The sequence below is a fragment of the Solea senegalensis genome, linkage group LG1, assembly GCF_019176455.1.
Source record: "Solea senegalensis isolate Sse05_10M linkage group LG1, IFAPA_SoseM_1, whole genome shotgun sequence".
Lineage (NCBI taxonomy): Eukaryota > Metazoa > Chordata > Actinopteri > Pleuronectiformes > Soleidae > Solea > Solea senegalensis.
In genome coordinates, this window is record NC_058021.1 from 6,162,575 (window position 1) to 6,184,899 (window position 22,325).

General features: G+C 41.6%; 1 protein-coding gene across 8 annotated transcripts in view; it reads right to left on the minus strand.

The window, feature by feature from the left end:
- Nucleotides 1-22,325, minus strand: part of carmil3 (capping protein regulator and myosin 1 linker 3) — a 72,602-nt gene that overhangs the window by 27,159 nt on the left and 23,118 nt on the right. For all 8 annotated transcript variants that reach the window (XR_006360922.1, XM_044032765.1, XM_044032802.1 and 5 more), the window contains exons 9-16: nt 17,693-17,768; nt 17,113-17,201; nt 16,233-16,327; nt 13,637-13,723; nt 11,367-11,476; nt 9,811-9,888; nt 6,797-6,873; nt 1,478-1,582 (exon numbers count right to left, since the gene is read on the minus strand). Coding sequence is in view for 7 of the 8 variants with exons in the window: in XM_044032765.1 (XP_043888700.1) it covers nt 1,478-1,582; nt 6,797-6,873; nt 9,811-9,888; nt 11,367-11,476; nt 13,637-13,723; nt 16,233-16,327; nt 17,113-17,201; nt 17,693-17,768 (717 nt within the window). In the remaining variant the exon portion in view is untranslated. The remainder of the gene's footprint in view (nt 1-1,477; nt 1,583-6,796; nt 6,874-9,810; nt 9,889-11,366; nt 11,477-13,636; nt 13,724-16,232; nt 16,328-17,112; nt 17,202-17,692; nt 17,769-22,325) is intronic.

Below are 22,325 nucleotides of genomic sequence, written 5' to 3' on the forward strand. Positions count from 1 at the left end.
GTTATTTATATGAATGTGTGTTTACTGGGTTTATTTATAATTCCAAATGGAGCACAAGGTAATACTCCTACAGAATCCCAATTAGCACTCGAGTACAATGATGTGGTATGATTAAGTGTCTTTAATGTGGGACACACACACACACACACACACACACACACACACACACGAATGATCAGTGTGGCATTATATCGTCGCCGTGACCCGTGAAGTACGTTTATAAACCCACCGGTGCCAAATATTGATATTTGAATTGACATCACAAACTCCTGCTGTCGATCTTCACTCTTTCGATTTGATTACAATTATCACGTCGGCGACTCCGTTTGATTCCGTGATGCGTCGCATCGTCAATAGACTAACGCGTTGGTGCGACTCCTACGTCAAGTCAATATGCGCCGTCAGACAAATATAATAACTTAAAAAAGTGAATAGATTTAACATTTTTGTGACAGGGACAATGAACAGCTGTACCTCAGCAAGCAATATTACATAACTATAAACACCACTGCACGGTGATGAGTCCTTGTGGCTGTGACTGTGACTTCTGGCCCACTGAGGTATTATCCACTGATCATACAGTCACACACATCATTAAACCAGGCCAGATAACAGATATAACTATATACCAGTAAATACACATTAAGTTGCAAGTAGGTGTTTGGTGAAACACTGGACAATTTATTGAAAATAAAAATGCAATTGGCACTGAAATGTTTTTTTCTTCTTCTTTCTCTATTTTTGCAGATTAAGGGTAACCCTTAAAAAAACATCAGTGCATCTTTGATTGTTTTTGATTGAGTGATTATAGTTTGATAAATACTAATAATATTGTGTGTGTTTTTCCTATGACACACTCAAAGGAGAGAGCGCAGTCGTGACACACACCTCTATCGTGTAAGGTCAACACTTGTTCTTGTGTCAGAATCACCACCAAAATAGAAAGATTTCTTTTTTTGGGCCGTACCCTACATTCCAAGGACATTTTTTTGTCAACTTCCAATCTTTCAGAAACAGACCAACATGTGTGAAAACATGATTCTCCTTAACATAGGTATGGTCAAACGGGTTTATCTCTTTAACCCTTCAAACACAGAGCACTTTAGCTGCTTTTTCCATTACTAGGTTTAAACATACGATATATACAGAGGCTATAAGAATATATATATATAAACCCAGGCAAGCTGATGGAAAAAAAAAAGAAATTTCACCAACTATATAAAAAAATGAGCAAAAAGAACTCAAAATGTTTAAAATGGGAATGAATTTGTGAAATGTGGAAATACGCCACAGTTCAGTTGGTGTAACATCGACTCAACAGCACGTAAGAAGACCCCCAGGATGACCATATAAGGAGTTGTGTATTATTCCACCTGTATTATTGCAGATCTGTGTCGTGTGAGCACTAAGGGGTCGAAATGTAAATGTGGTTTGCTTCAAAGATGACTTTATATGATCGCATGTGACAGTGACTCACCTCAGTGAATCTGGAGGGACTTTCGTGGACGCCAGGCTGACATGGGTCAGGCTGAATGCTGAGCTGAAGAACTGGCGGAAAGTCGGCAGCGAGTCTCTCGCTTTTCTGGGGAAGAGCAGAGTGGAAAGACAAAAAATATCAGAACAGAAGGTTTAGGCATCAAATCCAGATCGAGTATTTAGACAGGCAGGTAATGAGAGGTTGCAAAAGAACGATGACGACAGATAAGACACTGATCGAGACAAGACACAGAAGACAGAAGGAGGCGTTACGCTGATCCAAAGTGACGGGGAGTTTCCGGCTGACAAGCCCAGAAGTGACAGAGAAGGAATAGCACAGCAGAAATGAAAAAAGACAGGCGGAGGAGAAGAAAGAAGGTGAAATCAGACAGACGTTGGCTGTGACATTTAGGTCAGTATTATATCAAACAAGACACCATGGAAAGGTTGGCGTTAATTACTGCTACCAAGTTAAAACGTTGCATTGATCAATTATCCAACCATCTGCCCGGCATATACGGAACATCAGACGAGCGCAGGGGAATCTGTCTGAAACGTGCGCATGCACAACGTCCTGCTAGACAGTCCTCGGCATCGGCAGCATGGATGGAGTACACAGGTTCATACCAGTGCTTAGAACTCGTCCACAAGCGCATATATAGTTGACGTGAAGGCGTTCTGGGGCAGGTAGAAGGAAGTGATGAGACGTGGAGGCGGCGGTGGAAGTGTTTCATCTTTCAGAGGGATGACGTTTGTTTCCCAGGAAGAGATTACGAGACGCCTCCGCTTTTCAGACAGCTGCAATTTGTTTGTTTTTCTCTTTTCTCCACCTTTCTGACTTTCTCAAAATACCCTCAGTCGGTACAGTCTAACGCTGGTCCTCACAAGGATACACACACAGAAAATGTCCTCCCTGTCCCAAAATGTACTCACTCTGTATAGGTTCATTACTGGTCCTCAAAAAGCTAAAGAACAGGAACACACACACACACACACAAAATAAATACATATCACTGACTTCCATTCATCTGGACAGTTTTATAATTCAACCACAACCAATTCATCCCTAACCCGGACTTTAACCCTGTCACACTCAGGATTTGGCACGTGTACTTCTCATTACCATAACTCCTAGGCCGCTTATGATATCTAGAAAATTTAAAAAAAAACAACAACTATGGACTGGCGGCCTGTCCAAGGTGTGACTCCGCCTTTCGCGCTATATCAGCACAATCCTCATGTGGAGGATAAAGCGGTAGAAGATGGATGGATGGATGGATGGATACCGGGAAGCAGAGAAAGAGCTTTGCGCCCATATACTTGTCATTACGGTAGAACGACCGTCGTTCGTGACGTCAGCTTCTCAGTACTCGTAATTCCTAAACGGTTGAATAACTGCCAGATATCAAAAGTGAAAAAAACATTTTTTGACAATTCTACAGTAATTAAACCTAAATAAATCACCATGAAGAGCCTAACGACAATTCATATCTTCTCATTCACCAGAGCCTGGTTGAGGACTAACAGGGTCAGTGCACACACAAACTTAATACCTCACAGACATAACGCATCCCCTGACCCCTGACCCTAACACCAGGTCTTAACCCTAAAAAAACACCCTTTAAAGCTGTTTTGCACGGACAAAGACGTGCGTGTACGTTTTATGGACCTCACAAAGATATGAACACACACACACACACACACACACAGAAGCCTGAAATGGACTCCACCGATCACTCGCCGAAATGCTTTTGGACGCGTTCTTTAATCTCATCACGTCAGTGAAGATGAAAGACGCTGCACGGTTCAGACAACACTCGTATAAACCACATCATATCCGAGTCATGGTTAATCTTTCGCGTGGCAGATATTTTGACTCGCCCTCAGAGGGAAAACAAAGGTGCAACTCATGTTGTGAATGACTTAGATCCATGAATAAAATGTTATTTATTTAGTCATTTATTTTGTCAAAATGTCACTTCTACTCTAATTGCACTATGTTTTGCTTTATTACGAGACGCATGGACTCCAGCCATGGCTGTATAAATCGCTTACTTTCAAAATAAAACGACACGCGTGATGAATAAGAGGAAATAATGAGATTCCTACGGCCACGCAAGGGGCCGTGACGCTGCATCAACATGCTGCTGTTCGACAGGGAGGACGTTTATCGCGGTCATTTCAGCTGCGAATATGAGCGATGGGCGAATGCTGGCCGTCACTCAGAGTCGTGGACAAACTGAACGTTTGCAAAGACAATGGCGCTAAATTAAATGTCCTGGGAAGTAAATATAACTCATGCCGGACAAAAATCAACTCCATTCCGTCTGGTCCACAGTGCTGTTTGTAGGTTATTTCCCACAGTGAACTCCACAACTTTAATACTGCAGATTAACCATTACAGAGATGAAAACTGTTGACAAGGGTCCAAATACACTTTATGCAACGTCGTCGAATATTGCAGTGCCTCGTACCTTTGTTTTATTGTTGACGGAACATTATTTGTGTGCTGCGTCATCTGAAAACAGGCTGTGTCAAGCAAAACTATCAGCCCCGACTGAGGAAGTGTGTGTGTAAAGCGCAGTAGCACAAGGGGAAGAAGGATTTCTACAGTCAAACTGACCAACAACTGGGTTTTTGGAGCTGGAGAACTCACTTCGGTCATAGTCTGACCCGTTTGTGTCCGTCTCGCTTTACGAGTGCAATGTTCCTCTCTCTGTCTTGACTTAAAATAAATCACTTGACACAAGATCTAAAACACACTATACTGAGAAACACAATCATGCGGAGATGATGAACATTGTGTGAACTCTGGTTTCTTATATTTAAAAGTGACTTAAAATTCTTTTTTTTTCCCCCACACGAGTCAAGTCACATGAGCTGAGTTTTAGACACTCCGTTTCACAACTGCTTCAATTTCATTTTAAAGATATCAACAATCTATAAAACACCCTCAAAGTCCAAAACCTGGTTTCTCTGGATCATTCTCAGTTCATCCTGAAGGATTTAGAATCACTGGCCCGTCACTGCTTTTACGTCTGTCATTGTCTTATTGTAATTTGGATGAGTTGTCTTTGTTGATGATTACCAGCCTTTGAAGAAGGCAAAACCCGCTTTAATAAACTTTTACCATTTCCACTGAGATAAATCCAAACTAAAAAACAACCTAACCCTCCGGGACATCGTGACTGAGAAATCTCCTCTCTGATCGCCAGGTGAGTTCTGTCATGTGCTCGTGTGTTTGGCACAGCTGTTTAATAGGTATGAGACTCGTAATGTGACTGTCTGGGAACATCATGACTAATCACTACACCCCATAATTTCTGCTCCGCGTCGGGAGTGTAAGCCCTTATTTTCCTTGTGCACGTGACCCCGTGCTTTGCACCAATCGTAACGACTGCAATTTTGGAATTGGCCCGTTAGAATTTGATCACGACAATCTTCAATCCACCACTTTTAGCCTGCATGCGCGCACACACACACACACACACACAACCACACAGGGGTTTTTGGATCCCTGAGGAAGCTACGAGGAGAGGCAGAGCCACACAGCTGCAGTACAAGCACCTTTCATAGCTGTTGATATCCTGCAACTCTCTGGAACACCAGTTGACCCATTCATAATAATGAGCATGCAGCCTGTCGAATGGCTTCTGTTGCATGAGTCGACACAGTATCGGCGTCTCTCCCACAGAACCCTCTCCAGAGAGCTGTATCAGCAGCTTCTTACATCTACTCGTGCAACTATATCTGCAGGGGCTGCTCATTGTTTCTTGCAAGTGTGTGTGTGTGTGATGGCAGGAGGAGGGGTCTGAGATGGCCCGTTCCATATTCATGAGGGGCAGCCGGGCCGTTCTTATCAGCTCGCTTCAGCTTTGTGGCTCTGCATCCTCACTGCAACACGTCTAAATGGCAGCACTGAGCCAGCGTGCATTTAATACCAGAGGAGCCGTGACCAGAGGGAGGGAGGACGCGGGGAGAGGGAGGAAAATGATGAGGTGAGATAAGAGAAGAGGAAGTGGTGGAGGGAATATGAGGTGAGGAGAGGAGAGGAGAGGTTGATGGCTACATCCATACAACTACCTTTTAATTTAAAGAAATCTGCGTCCAGATGAGCATTTTCCTCTGGTGTAAACAGAGACTTGATTCTCTTGTCTATGGTCGCCAGTCCATCACAGGGCCACACACAGAGGCAAACAATCATCCACACTAACACTCACACCCATGGTCAGTTCAGGTCAGAAATGTTTGACAATGACTTGTCTTGGGTTCTTCTTTGGCACATACCTAACCAATCCCCTCCCCCAAGTTTCAGTTTAGCAGTTTTCCCTTGTAATGCTTATTCCTTTACATTACATGTCATTTAGCAGACGCTTTTATCCAAAGCGACTTACAATGGAATCAAGTACAATTAGGGGTGGAATCGAACTTCCGACCATGATGTCTTTGGTACACAAGGTAGGGTCTTAACCACTGAGCCACTCCACCCCCCTATTCCTTGTGCTCCATAACAGAACAGCCAAACAACAAGAAAAAACGTGAGATGGTAAAGAGAACGAGGGAGGCATAAAAGCAAAGGTGAGAAAGAGAAAAGCGATTCGGGCAGACATCGACAAAGATTGCATCGACTGGATCCTCGATCAAAGAAAAAGACAAAAGAGAAAGAGTGCATGGGGTGGGGGTGGGGGCGTGAAGAATGGAACAATGTCTGTCTAAAATTAGTCTCATTTTTCTCTATTACGCTGTAATGCAATATGCTGAGCAGCAAAGCTCCTGGGCTCCTTGGGGACTCGGCACGATGAGAGCCAGCGCGGCCTCTGCCCGTGAGCTATGTAAACATATGTATATATATATATATATATATATATATATATATATATATATATATATATATATATATATATATATATATACGCACACGTAAACACACACACACTGAGACGGACAAAAAAAAGACACTTGCTGTCATGTTCACAAGTGTGTGACTGACAGAAAACCTGTTAGCAAACAGATGTGAACACTGAAGGATGAGCACACACACACACACACACACACACACACACACACACACACACACACACACACACACAGCTATAAAGCAATGCGGAACAAATAACAATGTGCACACTCATTTTGTCATCGAGGTCCAAGGCTAAACACTCATCTACAGCAGAAAATAAATAAATGATGTTTGCTCTGCTCGGCATCTCCTGACTGGAAATCCTCTGGAGCTGAGTTTGACTGAGTCAGGGGAAGGAAACAAATGTTTTTTTTTGTGCTTTAAAAAAAAGAAAAAAGAAAAGAAAAGGTGAACTCCCACCTGTGAGAAAAGGTGTTCTTGGACAGGTTCAGGTAGGAGAGGTCAGCGCAGCAGCCTCGCAGCAAGGCCCCAAACAACTGGAAGAGAAACAAAGAGACGAGCGGTTGGTGCTTCGTCCACTACAGCAAACGTACGACACTTACGACGGCTATGAGGCTGCACAAACGGCGATGTTGCAGATTAACGTTGACACAAATAAATGTTCCTTAATATTAAAAATTCAGAGGATGAACAGAGGATGAAAATCGGGATAAAAACGGTTCGTAATTTCCTTTTTGGGGGAGATTTTGGGGGATAAAAAACAGTTCCAGGTACGAACCGACGGTCCTCCAGAGAGTGTCGATGAACCCTAATTTACGCAAGTTTCACTTCACACTCGGGAGTGTTCGCCGTGTTTAGCAAGTCACTTAAATGTTATTTCTTTGCATCAGAAAACCACAAAGTACAGTTCAGCTACAGTGCAGCACATGTGCACGTAACAGGAAACTATTTGCACTGTAAAATCATTTATTTTCAAGGCAAATACAGCACTTTGAAGTGGTGCGAAAAGGGCATTGGGACTTGAAATGTTCTCCCTGGAAACCATGGCCAGATAAGTTTATGAACACAGCAAATGCAAAAGCAATAGAAAAGCAATAGAACATTGAGTAGAACGTCTCCATATTGTCATTGTTTTATGCTCAGAGCATTTTTAAAGCCGTTAAACTACTTAAAAATCACCTTTTGGATCTGTTTAAAACCAAATAAACCCTAAAAACACACAGGATACTTATTTTCCTTAATTATTTCAATGTCCTCATCCATTTAAAGGTTAATAGCTCTTAGCTCCAGCAGCTGAATGAAATATTGCAGACTGTGTGTGTGTGTGTGTGGGAAAGTACTCATCTGCTGGAGAAGTCGACTCATTCCCAGCAGCGGGACTGAACGGGCAATAAGATGTGTAATTGTATTACACTAAATCAAAGTCAAGCTCTTAACCACAACAGGAAAAAACGGAATTACTTGCAGTTCCTCAGTTTGTCGTATTGACTATTTATCAAAACGTCTAGTTTTATCATAAAAATGAGGAAAAAGCTGCTCGAAAGCCTAAGATATCCAGAATGCTGAGTCACCTACAGTTTTCCTGCTTGTCTGATCCACTCGGCATCATCGCACCACAGACGGGAAAGAAGCTCTTGAAATATGGGAGGAAACGTATCGGAGACTGTGGCACAATTAACTGGGAACAAGCTATAAACAAATATGAGCAAAACCCAATTTTCTTGTGACAATTTAAGCAGCTTCTCATCAATTGTGAGAGTTTAAACCCTCAGACAAATCCATTTTTTTCCCCCTGACACTGTGATCCATCACCTCAATTGATTAATCGACCCTTGCTGGTACATCAGCGCAGATTAAAGGAAGGGGACGTATTAATAATTCAATCTCACAGGCAAACACACACAAAAAAAGAACAGTTCACCCTCAGACAGTTTCTCTCCGAGGGATAAATGATAATTAACGAAACAGGACATGAAGCAGCTGACAGAGACGACTATTTCAGTCTCCAGGGAAGGATGGACAAAGTTTGGAAACTTGCAACTTAGAGACAGCGCGATAACTTCCACTCACGTGTATAATTCAGTACAAAATTCATGGCCCATGTTAACAAGGAGGAGGACGTGGTTTCACAGGCGCAGGAAGAAAACCCGGTTAGAACGAGACCGTTTTCAATGAAAGGGGGTTTTTTTTTTCATCCTGTTTATTCACCGTTGAGTCTTGTGCAGAACATTTACCCTGGACCCGACCTCACACAGCTGCCAACTCAGCAGTGATCAGCGGAGGCGGGAACCTTCAAGCATGGTCACTGAACTCCCTGAGGGCCATTAACATCTTAAAATACTTAAAAAACAATGTAAAATGTAGAAAAATGTATGTATGATGGAGGTTCAGAGTTCACCTCAGACCAGTTTGACCTACTTCTTTGGTGCGAGTATCAAAAGATGCTCTGAAAGCACAATGGCTGACACATCTTCATCTTGGTGCGACACGGTAAAGCTGCTTTCAAAAATGCACTAAACATTGAGTTCAAACCGTCCGAGGGAGCTGTATGTGGAGAAGCAAATGTCCAAAAAAACCTGAATTTCTCCAGAACTTGTCCTGTCAGCTCCCTTGGTCCAACTTCTAGATAATGGCTAAATGGATAAAGTGAAATATACATTTTCCCCCGAGTTTATGTCTGAAAGGAGATGGAGCGTAACCCTTCACCGCGTTACTGCGCGTGTTACCACGAGATCTTAGAGTTGATGAAATCAATCAAACATCTCTGCAGGACAGAGAAACACTGTTCTATAATGTTCCTTTCACTTCATCTTTCTTTCTGGTACATTCCTATACTCTTTTTGGATTTTTCTTACCTTTATGAACCTTAATTTCAGACAACTGTAACAAAAAAAATCCTCCAATAACACCCTATTTTTTAAGATTCCAAGTATTTTAATGAGCGCCATGTAAAAGGTTAAGAGGAGAAGCTCCGTCACCCTTTCCTCCGGTTTCGTAAACGTGTCAAGACGGCGTTTTGTCACAGTGGCAGACGGTGTTTAAATTTAGAATAATAACTCAGACAAAGTCATCGCTTTTCTAAACACAAACAACACATGGACTCCTGTGTGCTATTCATACACTGCATCACTGTTATCATTCATAAGCGGGTATCACATTCGACTGTGGTGCCTGCTGATAGCTTTTCAGTCAAGACAGCACACACACACACACACACACACACACACACACACACACACACACACACACACACACACACACACACACACACACACACACACACACACACACACACACACACACACACACACACACACACACACACACACACACGGGGTCAACTGAGGTAACACAGTTTTTACGCGGCGACTGATTCATATTCAGGACACTCCCCCCCCCTTTTGGCCCGAATCCCATCCCCAGAGATGAGATCAGACAGAGAGGTGTGGATAACGGGGACGGGGAGTACGTACCGAGTCCACGGTACAGTCCGTCCCGGACAGGTCCAAGTGGACCAGGCAGTTGGGCTGGGCCAGGAACAGGTACAGGTTCTGCACGGGAACAAACAGGAGCATCTTTGAGACAATGAACGAAGTAACACATACTTTTATATCGTGTGGTTTACAGTTAGCATGCACTTAGATATCGATTTTCTCGGATTATATCTAGTGTCACTATAAGGAGACTTTAGAGACATGGGAGTTTTTTGTGTTGTTTTTTTTTTGTACTGCACTTCGTGTTTAGTTTATTGATATTAAAAAAAACATCTATTTTTCTTAGCCATTAACGGTTAAAAGGTTAAAGTTTAATTACTGTAGTAAGAGCTTTTGTCCATGAACCCATAGCAAGACTCTGTTGACAAGAGACCAAAATTCTGAGACTAAAATGTGAATGTTAATGTTTTCAATCGATTGTCCTCATTCCTTTTTATTTATTTGTGATCTATATCCTTTATGTAACCAGGCAACAAAAGTCTCATTGAAATCTAATATTTTATAAAATACAACATACATTTTTAGAGAAAATGGATATTGTATATAAAGAAATGAATGAATGGATTGTTAAGCAGGAAACTAAATAAATAAAATTATGTAAATGATGTTGAGTTGTGGAAATTGGGGTGGGAATAAATAAGTTTATACTTCCTCTCACTCCTTTTTGAACATGTAAAGAGATAGATTTTGTGCACCAATGAGGTGGAACGCGCATCTGCATTTGTTTTCTTTTGTATGTTTTGTTTCTACATTCGAAATAAACGAATAAATACTAAAAATAAACACTAATTGAGATCGCCCGTTAACATCAGAGGATTCATCAGTCATTAAGAAAAAGGGAAACGCACGGCACAGCTGTTCATCTGAGAGCAGGGGGCCATGACTGTACAAGGATATGAGTGAGAGAAGCTGCCAAGAGATGTAACGCACACCTCTGAAGCTGGAGCTTCATGCATCAGGGCGTCAGATTGAAAAGATTGGGCATACACTTACACTTGGCCAGATACTCCACCTTTCAGAGCTACATGAGATGGAACAGGGGAGGGAAAAAGAAAGTTGCAGTTAAAAAGCACTTCCCCTGACGCATGGGGGGATCTGAATCAGCTGAAAGAAGCTTTGATAGCCTGACGAGTCCAAGACTGAGCTCTTTTGGCTCCGCGCTTAAACGCCATCGTAAACAAAGCGTCCCTGGCATTAAATGAGTAGGTGGCAGCATCGTGCTATGGGGATACTTCTCTGCAGAAAGCCCAGGTAGAGCTTGTACGGGTCACACGACTGCAACAACATACACAGATATTCTAAGTAGATGAAAGAAAAAAAACAAGTTGCCATCTGCAACAAGCTTGACGCTTGGGAAAGGATTTGTTTACCAGAGACAATTGAGCCCAAGCATGAAGCCAAAGCTGCACAGGAACATTGGTATCCTTATTGGTCACTTGGACTTTTCTTTTTAACTAAAACACAAATATAATTATATATATATAATTATATATATATATATATATATATATATGTCTATAAAGCATGTTCCTCACTGTGGCGTCGTCTCCTGACAGAACCCCGGGGTTTTTGCTCAGGTCCAGATGGAGCAGAGAATTGGAGTAGTCATCACTTGAACACAATGCCTGAGAGAGAGAAACAACACCTACACCACGGGAGAATGGAAAGAGAGGAGAGGACATCAAGTTGTGTTCGGCCATGAATCACTCAATCCACTTATAAGAGTCTGTTTCTTTTTTTTTGTTTGTTTCTTTATTTGTTTGTTTTTTAGTCCAGCGAGCCGATGGATGAATTAGGAGCAACTCGTGAATGAATGACACTTCATAATGGAAGAAGGTAAACAAACGCTCGTGAAGTAAAGCAAAGTAAGCGCAACCCGACGACCAACAGAGGAGAAAAGCATTCTCTCAAATTACATCACAACACAATTACACCCACAGGTCTGAAACCCCCTCATTAAATCCCACAACCTGCAATCGGCACAGCACAGCACAGCACGCCTTGGAAAGTTTAGGAATTAAATACACAACCACAGCAACATAGGAGCAATGTCCAACAGCAATAAGTCTTCAAGCATCAGTGCACATCCATTCATTCATTCATTCATTTATACTCCCATGAATGACACGCTTAAGTCCTCATTCAGAATTTGTCATTTGTAAATATTCTAATAAATCTAAAGATTGCGTGTGTGTTTTTGTTTGCATACGTGTTGGTGGTATTTATTCATATTTGACATAGAAGAAGAAAAGCGGGTCCACTGCAAAGTCCCTGCCCTTCAAAGTAAGACAGGGTTTTCCCAGTAAAACATACCGTGGTGTGGTTTTAAAGTCAGTGAATGTGGCCCAAGTGGAATAGTTCACAACACACTACGTTGATCAAACATCCATTTTTTTGCAAACTGAATGTTTTAACAGTTCAGTTTCTTCAGTGATTACACATTCCTTGGATGGGGTGGTGTAACGCCAGGCGCCTGCTGTGATTGGTGGGCTCATATCAAAGGCATATTGCATGTCGGGGATGCACGATATTAAGACTTTTTGCCGATACCCGACACTGGTATATACGTCTTTCCTTGCAGGAAACTGCAGAGGTCATTCAATCTCGTCTATAACGAAATGAATATAATATTTTTCATACAAATGCGGCAGCAGATGTGGATATAACATATCTTTATTCATAAATAATAGCTGTAGGGGGCGCTAGCATGGAAGTCAAGGAGGTAAGGCAGTATTTTCAGCCTGCTATTTTAGTCATATCGGCGCATCTTAACGCGTTTGCTGATATGTGAGAATACATTTTAAAGCCAGTATCTGATATTATGCATCCCTATTGCATGTACTGTATGTTTGAACATTGTTAGCTGCAAAATGTTTGCATTTAGTTCTTCTGTGCATCACTTTCTTCAACTGTTTGTGTGGATCATTTTTCAAGGCTTATATAAGGTACCAGTACAAACACAGATGGTCACCATTTCTCTGAGGGATCAGTTTTGACATCATGAGTTCACATTGTTTGCCTTCACAATTACCGGATTCTGGAACTTAAACTGTGTGCTATAAGAGAGAGATTGACCAGTTCAGCAAAAAAAAAAAAAGGCCTTTTTTTGTTATATACTGCCACTGCAACATTCTGTGCCACCAATTTAAACTGACAAAGCACATCTTTTTTTATTATATAACATAAAAAAAAAAAACACTTTGAAAACATCTGTCGGGGCAAAATGTGTGGTAAGATTCTTTGTAAGTCAACTGAATAAATAACATTCAGCTATATCAGATAAACATTTATTAATAACTATTCAGCAATAATTACCCTTTAATCCTAAAGATGATAAAAAATAAAGCACAGGAATATACTTCTATGTCAATAAATACACTCCAAACCAGGCTATTTATGTAATCTTTTGGAATCTGCTGTAATACTAGAGAAGGGCTGTCATGTGTGGGATAAAAGCAAAAAAAAAAAAAACTGGGACACTGCACTAATGCCTTTCGTTGGATTTCAGAGGAAAAAACAGATCAAATGCTAACGCTTCTGGCCTGATTATTTTTGGGTGGATGGATCAAACTGTACATGTAGACGTCTTTTTTTTATCTGCGCGGGTAAATGTCAGCCCACATAAAAGCGTGGTGGTGTGTCAAACTGTGCGAGAAAAACCAAAAAGAAAGTTCCCTTTCTGCTGAAGCGTCAGCTCAGCACGCATAGTTTTCTGCCATTTTTCCTCAAAATGTTCTCTTAAAAAAAATGTGTACGTGGTTTCAGCCACAAGGGGGCCCGCTGTGTCTCAAATGAGCAATCCTACCTTTGGAGGACAGGGACGTCTTGGAGAGGTTGAGGAGGCGGAGTCCTTTGTTGAGGCGACACACTTGTTGGATCAGGTTGGAGACTCCTGGCAGACGAGAGGATGAGACGCTCATTTAAATAAGACACGTGAAAACATCTTTCATGGATTATCAAATACTATAAAATCTATTTTGAGAATCAATGATTGAATAATGTCAGGGACTAGCTACTAGTTTTGTGTTCCAATATCTCCACACTTCTAATATGTTTTCATTTATTTGACTGTTTTCTTTTTTATTACACATTTAATAGCAATATGTATTACTTTTCATTTATGTTCTATAATCACATTTTGTTTGTTTTAAGTGTTTTTAAACACTTTATAATCATCAGTAGGTTTATTTTATCCTTTGCCGTCTACGTCATATTATGTCCTAATGTGGCACTGTGCCGCTGGAAACTTGACTTTCCCCATGCTTTCTTTCTTTCTTTCTTTCTTTCTTTCTTTCTCAGAAATTTACTGAAAGATTAATGTGTAATGAAAATATTAGATACAGTCCCACACCCACATCCACTCCTGTAGATTTATGACCAGGACAGTAAGTGAGCCCACACACAGATTTTGCCGCATGACATTAAAAATGCAGCCTATCTCAATAAACCTCCTCCAAAACATACACAAACACACTCTCTCTCTCTATTTACATACATACATATATATATGTATGTATATATGTATATATATATATATATATATATATATATATATATATATATATATATATATATATATATATATATATATATATATATATATGTATGTACATATACACACACACATATATATACATATACATATATACATACACACACATATATACATACATACACACACATATATACATACATATACACATACACACACACACACACATATATATATACATATACATATATACATACACACACACATATATATACATACACATATATATATATACATATATACACACATATATACATATACACACACACATATATATATATACATATACACATACACACACACTTAAAATCCACAAGCGTGCACCAAAATACTTCACAGAACTTCCATTCACCCACACATTCACCTGGTGCAGTGACAAAACCCATATGAATACCTCATGCCAAGCCAGATTATATAACACACAGTAGGTAACAAATCATGGCCATTCTGCATTTTTCTTTTTTTCTTTCAGTTTTCATTAATGTGCATGTACTAAACTAACTGTAAAGGGCAAAGAAAAATAACACATTGTGACTCCAGCAAACAGGTGCAGCACCAAAGCTCATTATTTGCCGTTATCGATGTAAAGGCCTTTGCGCACAGGACGGGTTTTTCTTTCTGTGCAAATGATTCGCACGCTTGAACATTTTTTCCAAATGTTTCAAATCTACACACAATTGGGACGGTTATTTTTCCTGATCGTGGTCGATTTTCCCGAGCCTCCTTTTCCGAGGAATTCCCAGCTAACCAATCAGAGCGAGTTCTGTTGATGACGCACCTCAGACACTTAACACGGATCACTAGATCGTGTTTGTTTCCCAACACCCACGTTCTTTATAATAAACAAGAAACGTGAACAAGGAAACTTCAAAATAGTTTTCAATGACGTTCACTCTGAGCTGCACGTTCGGTGTGCAGAGACCTGGACAGTTCGCCAGTCCATCGCAGGGCCACATAGAGACAAACAACCATTCAATTCACCTAATCCTTATTGTATGTTTTTGGACTGTGGGAGAAAGCCGGAGAACCCAGAGAACCCCCCCACACACACACACACACGTGGAGAACATGCAAACTCCATGCAGAAAGGGCCCGAACCCGTGTCGACACCAACCATGTGGCCCCTAGGTAGGGTCATGGTGGGAAATAATACTTTTTGTTGCCTCGCCTTATTTAATACTTTCCCTCACAATGAATTCTGCATTCCCTCATAATAATATAATAATACTCGGCGGCACTTGCTCCCTGCGAGAACTCCCTCGGAGCTCTGCGGGCTCCCTGCCCCAGGCCAACACTCAAGCTTCAAATAAATAGCTAAAACACACCGACCACAGTTCCCTCGCAATACAACGTCTGGGCTCCGTATATCCTCCTTATTATTGAGGCCGAAAAGGTCGACTCGGGCATGGGGAGAGCCCGTGAAAGGAGGAGCAAACGCAAAAGCTATTACTCCATATCATTCTGATGAAAATTAAGGCTGCAGCAGCTTCTTGAAAGGCAGTTACAATAAAGACACACACACACACGGTAGTAAGCGCGAGCATAGAGAATTCAGTGAAGTGAATGGAAGTGACAAGTGTCAGACATTAGCGAATCTGTTATTACGCGAAGCCTGAGCCAAGTCCGCGTCTTTCTATCGCGATCACAAAGACGAAACTCTGCGTGTGCGCGATACGCGTGACAATCTGCGGGAGCGACTGGGAAATGAAAGCCTTTTCCTACAGAGATGATCGGTCGGCGTGCACAAAGTGAAGGGGAAGATAATTAAATAAAAGATGACAACAACGACCCCGGTTTGAATTCTTTGAGGACAAACACAAAGCGGCAACGACAATCAGAGGTTCAGTACCTTGGTTGTCTAGTGTGTTGTGAGCCAGGTTGAGGGAGTGAATCACAGAGGCTGGGTTCTCTGAAAGAGCTGACGCCATCTTCTGTGGAAAGTCCCTGGAAACACGAGCAATATTAAAAGAAAAAGAAAAATGAATTCATTTTCAATATAACTGCTACTTCAATACCAGCCTTTAACCCTTAGTTGTCACATTTCACATCACACAAAGTACATGAAACTATCTTTATTCACCTGTTGGTGGAGGATAAACATTTTCATTCATTCATAATTCATTTATTTTCACCACTTTTATGCTTCAATACTGTGCATTTAAAAGAAAGCACATTTCAAGGTGAGCATTTTATGTCAAACACTGTTTCATTATCTCACTTCAATTAGCAGCTTTTGCTGCAGTGCGTGTGGAGAGCCTCTAATAAAAATTGTCCTCTATATTGAAAGTGATTTAATTCAGGGGAAAGTATTAAAAACTTTGCCCTGCAGTAAATCATGCTCTTCCAAACACAGTCAATTCATCTCAATTATTACTAAATAGGGAAAACCGCTCCGCTAAATGACACTGGTCATGCGTAGACTGGAAGATGTCTTGCCAGGTAAAGCCTAAAATTTCACTAATGTTTCGATGGAGAAATGATGCGTCGGACTGTGAGGCTTTATTGGAGCAAAGGTGAGGAGGAGAACAAGGAGGAGGGTGAGGAAAACAGGAGAGGTGAGATAAGAGAGACATGAGTGTGAAGGACGAGAGTGGAAAGGGTAAAAAAAAAAAGGAGAGGTGGGAAAAGTGTTTGACAGGTGGACGTGTGAGGAGAAGAGGAAAGAAGGAGGTCATTAGATTAAAGACAGGGAGGTCGATAAAGACGAGTCATGAGAGGGGGAGACCTACGATTTGAGTCCTGCGTTTTCCAGCGTGAGCTCCTCCAGACTGTTGGACTTGCTGACCGTGTGAAGGACCTGATCCACCACCTCTGACCCCTGACAGAAAAAGACAAATAACCCAAACTTCTGACTGCAGGTTTCTGGAATAATCCATTTCCAGCCTTATAGGTTTGTTCTGTTTCTAAATTAAGTCTAGGTTTAACACTGAAGCCTTTATTTCTGACCAACCTAACCTTAAGAAGAGGAAACGTGACATTATCCCATTTGTTTTTATTACCATAGAGTGTTAAAATAACTTTAATGATCAATTTATTTTCTTGTCTCATGCCTCTCAAGTACTCAGCCTCTTTTATGACCATTTCCACACTTAATAAATTATTCATTATCATCTTAAAAAGTTACATTAAATGAGTAAATTGACTCGAGAGTCAAAAAAAAAAAAAGCAAAACCAACCTACAGCTAATGTACAATTGTGATCTTCATCAAAAACATCTGCAGAATGATCACTTCAACGTGTTGATTCAAACGAATCAAAAATGAACTCGGGTTACGCACTGAGAGTGAGGAAGATTAAAAAGATAGTTACTATGCGCATGTCTTTGCAGTACAGCTTGGTGAACCAGGTGTTGTATGCAATGGATGCCACAATGACTGCCAAGTCCCTGGAATAGAGACACAAACACACACACACACACACATATTAGAAATAAAACCAACAATCTTTAAATTAGCAAACTCCATCTGCTCCCGAAACATTTCATGTCACTGATCCATAAATTCACATCATCGGGGGCCAAACTTCTTCTTTGCTTCCTGTTTGGTCAAAGGCAGTTTATCATGGTGACAAAGAACACTCTCTATGAGATGACTGATACTGCAGCCGTGCTGAGGAGGAGGTGGATATGCAGGGAGGGAGAAAGGGAGGGAGGGAGAGTGATGTAAAGATCGATGACTGGGTCAGTGGATTATTCAGTAAAGCCACAGTCTGATCCCAGCTACAGATCTCACACACTGCTACAAACAGCCACACCGACCAGCCCGGTGTGTGTGTGTTTGTGAGGCACAGAGAGTTTTTAGAATCCTCCAAGGTCCAACTACGGCCACGCCGCTGCTACTCCTGCAATACATCACCAGACAAACAAGCAGCAGCAGCACGGAGAGAGGGAATAAGCCAAGAGAGAGGGGAGAAAAGAAAGAGGAAGGGAAAGAGACAGAGGGAACATACATCATGAATGAAACAGAGAGGGAGACATCTCGCCAGGGAGGCTCCTATTGCCAGTAACTGCAGTAGCCAGCCCATTACAGTAGATCTCAGGCGGGGAAAATGGCTACAAGCTATGTTCCTTTTTCATTACCATGCCAGCCATCACATGTGTGTGTGTGTGTGTGTGGGTGCCCACGTGTCAAGATTCATCATCAGCCCTGCTTGTTGACTCCTGAGTGGACAGCAGGACATGTAATTGACCTCTATGATGCCTCACTCAGTCACGCAGTGTGTGTTGGTGTTTGTGCGTCAACCTCGTACTCCTGCGTAACGACATGTCGGCACAGCGGGCCAATCTGTCCATGTTTACGTCTTCACGCGGGGATCAAGTCAGGGTCAGGAGTTAATGTGAAGTCGGACATGTGTCACGGTGAAAGCCGCTAAAAAAGCATTGGTGGGAGAGTGAAATGCAATTTTGGAGAGAACACTATGATGCACATGGTTTTTTTTTAAGTATAAACACGTTGTACTGGGTGTTAGGGCAGAATGACTTCAAGTTTTCACACACCAATAAAGGGGCAACTGCAGAAAAACTACCTTTGGTCAGTCCTGTTTTTCAGTTGAGGGGATTTATTTTTGGAATGCCCAACCAACAGAAACGAAAACACTCACTGACCTGAAAATGTTTAATGGAAAGGTGGAAAAACTGGCTGAAACAAAACCTAATGTGTGATCGCCGACTGTGGATTGTGGACTCATATATGCGCATGTTCTTTGATAGGTTTACGCTGTACAGTATATATTGTTTTTTACATTATCCCTGACAAATAAACTAGTAAATAAAATGAAAAATGGAGAATAATATTTGATTTAAAACATGATGCATGACTACATGTACACATTCGTATACGCAGGTGATGCAACAAAAGAACTGCAGTTCAATACAGAGCCCCACGTGCACGTTTTAATACCTTATGGGGGGTAAATGTGTGAACTCATAGACAGACTGCTGTCAAATGCACAGATCGGGAAATCGATCGTACACAGTCAAAACCTAACTTGGATATAAACCGAGAGCTTGCAGAAAACCCACAAGTGCTCCAACATTTATTACAGACCAGCTGGTGCTGGAGACCAGGTCGTGAGGTCATTAAATCAAAGTCTCCCTGAGCATGAGTGTGCTGCGAGCCGTCTATCCCAACAAGCGTGTTAGAATATGAAATGGCATGAAGGCAAAGCTGGAGGAAGGTCACGACCTGTCCTCAATAAATAAGGTGCATCCACTAAGGCCAATGAACATGTTTGGGAAATTTCATATCGATTCAGCCCCTTTAAAAGACAGACAAAAGGTTAGCAGGGGTCACCAAAAATATGTTTTTCTTGCCACGTGGAGACGATGAATATTTATAGAAACATACCTGAACCATAAAAAGAGAATATTGTGGCCCGGGTCAGAATAACGGTCATTAACTTTAATTGGAAATCCTTCTCTGAGGAGGATAAATATTAATATCTAATTCCATAGCAATCTCTCTTATGTTTGAATGAACCACGCATTTCAATTGTGAAGCATGAGATTGAGATCGTGCTGTAATGAGTCGATGCTGCGCTCCGTCTCGTTACAGAACACGACCCGAGTGCTGAAACAGTGACAGGTGAGGCAGATGGACGCAGTGAAACTGCCGTCCTGCTCCAGTAACACGGGGGGGGAAAAACAGACACAAAGTCAAAGAAAAGTTACCACATCCAGCCTTATATTTATTTATGTGTGTGTGTGTGTGTGTGTGTGTGTGTGTGAGACAGTCAGGCCAAGAGGTGTCCCAAAAACTGTCTCAGAACAGCAAGGAATAACAATTTCTCACACAAACAAAAGGAAATATACTCCCAGCACACACAGTGGTTTTTCTATAGTTGTGAAGACACTGTTGACATAATGCATTCCTTAACCTTTATCTGAACTCTTGCTGAACACCCTCCTAACCTTAACTAAGGGACTTTTCTGTCCTCTTGTCTGACCGGGTCCTAATTGTCAGGGGTTTGTATTTTTGTTGTTGATTTTTTTCGATCTTATCCACTGCTTTAATCTTGAGGAGTGTGAACATACACCTGGTGTTATCATGTGGTTCACTCATTCACTCACTCACTCACTCACTCACTCACTCACTCATCTTCTACCGTTTTATCCTCCACATCAGGGCTCCAATCTCAGCTGACATAGACGGGGTACACCCTGGACAGGTCGCCATGGAGTCAAACAACCATCCACTCTCACCTACGGTTTTTAGACGGTGGGAAGAAAACGGGGGAACCCAGAGAAAACCCACGCACACACGGGGAGAACATGCGGGTCGTGGAAGGAGGACAAGCTGCAAAAGTGTCTTTTTATGCGCTTAGAGACAGTTAGCGACATTATCAATACACTGTTTAAGCCCGGGAACAATCAATGCCACTCTTTCCCAGTCTACTGGTCTATCATGCCACTATAGGTCCATCTGATAACAGCAGTCTCTCCTGTAGTTGTCGTGCAGCCGTTTGTCAAAAAGTCCAGACTTGACCCATCTATTTCGTGAAATTATAGCTCGATTTCTAAGCTTCCGTTCCATTCAAAAATCCTGGAGAAAATTGTTCATACTCAGTTGGTAGCCTGGGCAGAAATTGTCTTTTTGAAGTTTAAAACACTGCACAGTAAGGTCTCTAATAATACTCTTTGGGAACTGACTCTGGTAATGTTGTCATTCTAGTGCCTTTAGACTTGAATTTAGTCAACAATGTTGTTTTTTTAAATGCGCTTTATAAATAAACTGGACTGGATGAAGCCAATCCTAACCCCAACCTGAAAACACACACACACGCATGCATTTTTATGTTGGAGTATTATTCAGAAAGAGAAAAGGAGAGAACTGAAGACGCTAAAGGAAGAGAACAAACAGGAAGTGGATGACAAGAGGTATCCACTTTCAGTTAAGAGGAAAAGATAGGAGACAGTGTTTGGACGTTCATCCTGTCATGCTGTGGTAATGCTAGATGGGCTCAATCAGGGGAGTCGGGAGGGAGTGGAAATACAGCGAGACACGGAGGGGAGGAAAGAGTGACGTGCCACAAACAGGACCTGGCACATGATCATAGAAAATTCCATTCTTAGATTGCTCCTTTAGTCATCTGCACACAAATGTCACTTCCTCTATTTATCATTTCTGCCTCTCTAGAAAAGCAGTCGGAGCCTTCGCTGTTGGGTCTCAGGTTCAAGGAAACAATATGACAAAGGGAGACTGTAGAGTGGCTGTATGAGGTACAGAGAACCTGTCCAGGACACTGATGCTCACTGAAAACCCGGCTACCAGCTGGGAAGCAAAGTAAAGCAGAGATTTGCCACACCTGATTAAATGTTTATAAATAACTTAATTTAATTTAATCTGCAAAAATCAGCCTTTTTAGCTTGCAGGAACAAGGGAGGTGCTGGGCTACTGCTGTTTGATAAGATTGTGTTTGTGTTAGTGGATCAACTCCTCCAGTCAAACAAGACGGTCAACCAGCGAAGTAAAGGGGCAAATACTTTCTTGACCTCGAGTAGATTTAAGCAGGCAGAATGATTTTTCAGTGAGCCTTTAGTTAAGTGGCTAAAACGTGTTTTTCCTCATGTCGTCAGGTTTCCAGTGAGAGCTAATGTCCTCGTCTCATCAGGCTGGTTCTCCACGAGGTCGGTGCAGTCACGGCACGCTCCACAAAGTCAGTGCTTACAATGTGTCGGGCACTCGTAAAAATCGTACTTCAGAAAAACTACCACTTTAAATAACAGCATAGGCAGACAGCTTCCACTGCAAAGCCTTTCACTTTATCACACGCTATATAAAATATGGCGGAAAAACAACAGTGATGCAGTGATTTTAGCTCTCAATATGAATTACATTAATGTATTCATGAGTTGCCGCTGCAATCATACTCCCCATGAATGGCTTTTTGATTTACCAGAAGAGCAAAGCGTCACCCCGACATGAGATATTCATTTTCAAGTGTC